The sequence below is a fragment of the Caenorhabditis briggsae genome (assembly GCF_000004555.2).
Source record: "Caenorhabditis briggsae complete genome, chrII, whole genome shotgun sequence".
NCBI classification, from domain to species: Eukaryota; Metazoa; Nematoda; class Chromadorea; order Rhabditida; family Rhabditidae; genus Caenorhabditis; species Caenorhabditis briggsae.
In genome coordinates, this window is record NC_013486.2 from 12,915,793 (window position 1) to 12,920,794 (window position 5,002).

The following is a 5,002-nucleotide window of genomic DNA, read 5'->3' on the forward strand; positions in this document are numbered from 1 at the left end:
GGGACATCATGCAAACAAAGACAGAGACTCTCATCGGGACCCCGGGCGACGTTCTCACCCAAACATCCATTCAAGGTGTTCCTCACAATCGATCGGCTCAGTCATTTTTCCAATAGCTCGCATCAGTAGGTGCACATCCTTTCCTTTCTAAATCTTAAGGTCTTTTTTTCTGAATACCTTTTTTTCTTTTATTTGTTTTCTATTCCGCGGATGCAACCAACTTTTGATCATTTTTCGTTCAAGTTTTCCTAAAATCCTAATTTTTGTCCAACGTTTTTCCAAACACCACCATATCCACTTTTTCCAAACGCTGAAAAACGATCCGAGGCTCGCCTAACTTTTGTACTGTTCGTCCCCAAATGTATATATCTTTTTAAACTTTCATTTTATCTTGCATTACTTTTCTATTTTCTCAAATACCCAAAAAACTCAATCCTTGGGGCTCGTCTTCATTGAGGTCATTTTGTATTGAATGAGACGGACGTCATCTCTGCATTTCTTCTAATCTCTCACATTCCCATGATCAAACATAGACAGTCTCACACTCCCATGGCGACGAAGGACGACATTCTCACCAGAACAGAAACATCTGCAACGCCCATCCAAAACATTAATCCCAATCTATCGCCACTCAGTCATTCCATCGAAAATCTACTTCTTACTAAGGAAACTTTTCTGTGTGTGTGTGTGTGTGTCCGTCTCGGACATTTACTTGAATAACTCCAAAGGGCATGGGACTCCTATAATGGTGTGTGGTATGTAGCCATGGACTACCGAGCGCTTCATGTCTATGGTGTACTGGGCCTTCTAGCTAATAGGGAACCTATTATGCTTGTCTGAGAAAAAAAAGGTTGAGACGCAAACAAAAAGTGTCTGCGTCTTCACCGTCTGTGTGCTATTTATGCTCTGCGCTTCGATATCGCTACCGTATTCAGACTGCAAAAAAACTCTCTAACCTTTTTTTTCTCAGACAAGCATAATATAGGGTTGAGAATCGAAATTTTCAAAATTATGCTCAAACTCAATAAAACATCACGAAATTTTGCAAAACGGTGACCTATCTATGTGCTGCCGACATAGAATTGAGCACAAATCTTCAAAACTGAAATTTTTTGTTTTTTTCGTTTTTTTTTCGTATATCACTTAAATTTCAATCCTGTGGACTACTGAAAATGGGTCATAGTAGTTTTCTTTTGAATACAAGGTTCTTAAGTTATGCGGAAAATTCTAAAACATTCCAGAAAGTTACTGAAAATTCTAGAAAATTCCAGAAAATTCTAGAAAGTCCCTGAACATTCTAGAACATTCCAGAAAAAAATTTTAGAACATTCTAGAAACATCCAAATGGTTCCAGAACATTCCAGACAGTTCCAGAACTTTCCAGAACATTCTAGAAAAATCCATAAAATTTCAGAAAATTCCAGAAAGTTTCAGAAAACTTCAGAAAATTCCAGAAAATTCTAGAAAGCCCCTGAACATTCTAGAACATTCCAGAAAATTCCATAAAATTCTGAAAAAATCCGAAAAGTTCTAGAAAATTCCAGTAAGTTCCAGAAAGTTCCAGAAAACTTCAGAAAATTCCAGAAAATTCTAGAAAGTTCCTGAACATTTTAAAACATTCCAGAAAAAATTTTTAAACATTCTAGAAAAATCCAGAAAGTTCCAGAACATTCTAGAACATGCTAGAAAATTCCAGAACATTCTGAAAAAATCCGAAAAGTTCTAGAAAGTTCCCGAAAGTTCACGAAATTCCAGAAAACTCCAAAACATTTTAGAAAATGTCAAAACATTCTGGAACATTTCAGAAAGTTCCTAAACGTTTTAGAAAATTCCAGAACATTCTAGAAAGTTTGCAGGGAAATTCCAGAAAAATTGAGAAGATTCAAGAAATTCCAGAAAACTCTAAGACATTCTAGAAAGTACCAAAAAATTCTTGAAAGTTCCAGAACATTCTAAAAAATCTCGAAATTTCGAGAACATTCTAGAAAGCTCCAGGACATTCCAGAAAACTCCAAAAGACCCAAAACATTCATGAAAGCTCTAGAAAATTGTAGAATAGTCCTGGAAAATCGAAAAAGTTCGAGAATATTCTAAAAAATTCCAGGAGTGCCTCGAACTCTCTCAAATGTTAGCTTTCTCTATAAAATATTGCAACATTTTCTTCACACTTTCATTGTGATCTAGAACCAAATGCTTAGAAATAGAAATGTATGAGTAATTCAAAATTTCACGAATTCGGAAAAGCCGAGTATTTAAAAAACTCGGAAATGCAGAAATTCGAAAATTAGAGATTTTACGTTAGAAATTCGAGACTTTAGAAAATCAAAAAATTTTATTCTCTTTTCAAGAAACATGTATTCTGTCATGTAGAAACTCGGAAATTCAGAAAATCGGATATCTTTTTTCTCAAAAAAGCGACAAGATTTAACAGAAATTATCAGAAAATTGGAAAAAAAGTACGTCTGTTTTATCAGAGGTAGGCATCAAATAGATGTGGGCTTTTATTGGAGAAATTACGTTATCTAGAAATTCCCATATTAGTAACATCCAAAATTTAAAAATCGAAGTATTTGGAAGTTTCGGGCACTAGGAAAGTGGAAAATCTAGACATTAGAAATTCAAGTGTAAGATACAGTGAACGAAAGCCAGGGGGTTGAGCCCCTGACAGGGGTAGTTCAAACCGACTGGTAGTTCTTATTTCATCAATTTTGGATCCTTCGAGAACTTCGCGCAGATTGGACAATCATTTCAGATCAGAATTAGTTTTGAATCTTCAACACAATTTTGTTAAAAATACTGAAAAACTATTCATTGGTGTAAAAAGTGGAAGAATCGATCAGCTCGCGAGGTCTTTTGAAACAATGGAAAACCGACAAGTTCAAATCACATTTTATCAGTCTGACAATCCGACCGCGTTTGATTATTTCCAATTGATGCAAGGCTGGGTGTCAACAGAAAGACGTGTGAGATTGAACTGAGTAATGCCACAAAACTCAAAGTTACCTACTGCCCTCTTACCAAGGAGAAAGAGTTGCTCAAATTCATTTTCGCAGCTAAAATTATTAAAGCATAAGGTTCGATAATTGATATATTTTTAATTTTCCATATTTTTTTTGAATAAATGGGAATTGAATAGAGTTTGAAGATCATGAAGAGCAATATTTCAATTTTGCTGACTTTGATACCCTGATACTGTAACTCTCTGATAACTATGCTACACATTCCACTTTAAAGGTGGGGGGACAGGAGATTTTTCGTAGTTTTTTTGTAGCTAGAGTATGCATTCTACCGTCACGGTGTACAACGCTTAATGTCACTCTGCGTACAGCTGTCGTCCTCGCCTTTATGTATGCAAACGGGCGTGTGCTGTCTCTTTGCCCGCGTGGCTCAGTCGGTAGCGGCGCCGCACCCTCAATCCTCGCCCTCACAAGTTCAACTCCTCGAGGGGCATCTTTGAACGGAATTTCGAGAAATATATTTTTTTCATGTCCCCCCACCTTTAAGATACACGCTTTTTAAGATACAATAATAGTGCCATACTGAAGAAACCAGGCAATTATACGTTACAAATAATTTCATGCGGCTTCTATAAATTACTTCGGATTTATTTTATTTTTTGTCTATTTCCCTAAAATTTTTTTCCTCATAAAGTAGGAAAACTGCCTAAAATGGGTCAAAGTAAAATAATTCTGTAGTACTGTGTTAAAGGCGCCCCAATTTAATTGTAAAAACCGTACCCGTTTCCTCTCCGGGACCTGCTATGCGCTTTCAAAAAAAAAATTTTGGCCACAAGGTTAATCGGCGCCAGACAAAAATAATAAATATTGGTAGGTCAGTGAATTTTGAGGGATAACGATATACAACAAACGTTGTGATTGAATTTCCGGTTTTTCAAAAATGTTTTTCGAACATTTTCTTGGGTGTTTTTCAAATTACAGCGTTTTATTCAATAAAAATCGATAACTTGAAAACAAAGAACTTTATTGGTTGATGAAATAACTAATAAAACAATTAAACCTAGTTCCGCAGACAGAATTATTTGGCTTTATAATTCTTAATTTTGATGTATCTTCCCATGTAATAACATGGCAAATCTTTGAGGACGTTCTCGAAATTTCCAGATTTAGCCCATCCATTAGTAGTATCGTAAATTCTATAACTCCAGCCCCCGTCTTCGTCGTCTTCATCGTCTTTATTGATTTTCATTGACGCAGAATCACACTCTGGAATTTTTCAAAAATAATTCTATACACGCGGCACTAAACTTACTGAAATAGATTTCGAATCTGCCAGCAAAAATCGCCAAAAATTTTTTGATACACATGGCGCGTGGATATTTGAAGAAGTTGCACTCTTCGAGAGTATAATAAACAACAAGGACTGGCTGAAATTGGAAAAATTCTGGAGAACTATAAAAATTGAAACTTACCTTGTCTGTGATGTTTGCAATCACCTCGAGCAACTGATTCTCGTTTTCCAAGAATTTCAATATTTTCTCAACTTTTTTTGGGATTTTCTTCTCGCAAATCTCAACAAGACCCATCAACATGTAGTACTGTGCTTCTTTCTGAATCTCTAGAATCGACTTATCGGAGTCCGGAAGCACGACGTCGCCATCTCTCATGTAATTCAGAATAATTTCAAAATGTTGGGAGCTCCGGTCGATGAAATAATTATCGTTTTTATCGCGAGTGATCTAAAAAATGTTTTTTGTTTGTAATATTTAATTATGTTCCTAATTACCGGAACACTAGTTTCCAGAAGGGTCTTGAAGAATCCGTCGAATCTTTTCAACGTGGATTCGGTCGTTTGGAAGACTTTACCGCCAATGTTTAGCTTGACAACTGGCATGATTTATCGCTCTTTAAATGGCGAAATTTGCAAATTTTTCTGTCGAAAAAAGTGTGAAATTTCAAATTTTAGAGTGAGCAAGAGTGAAAGAACTGTACTTTGAAGGAACATTTCGAAATTTGTCACCAAACGCTTTTGTTATTTTGCTTTC

General features: G+C 35.8%; 1 protein-coding gene across 1 annotated transcript; it reads right to left on the reverse strand.

Annotated features, from left to right (window-relative positions):
• Positions 1-4,035: 4,035 nt before the first annotated feature.
• Positions 4,036-4,851, reverse strand: CBG19532 (the record flags this gene model as incomplete). Its single annotated transcript, XM_002646800.1, has 4 exons — positions 4,036-4,223; positions 4,270-4,384; positions 4,430-4,696; positions 4,744-4,851. The coding sequence occupies 4 exons, from the start codon at positions 4,849-4,851 to the stop codon at positions 4,036-4,038; spliced, it is 678 nt and encodes a 225-aa protein (XP_002646846.1).
• Between the last annotated feature and the right edge of the window lie 151 nt (positions 4,852-5,002).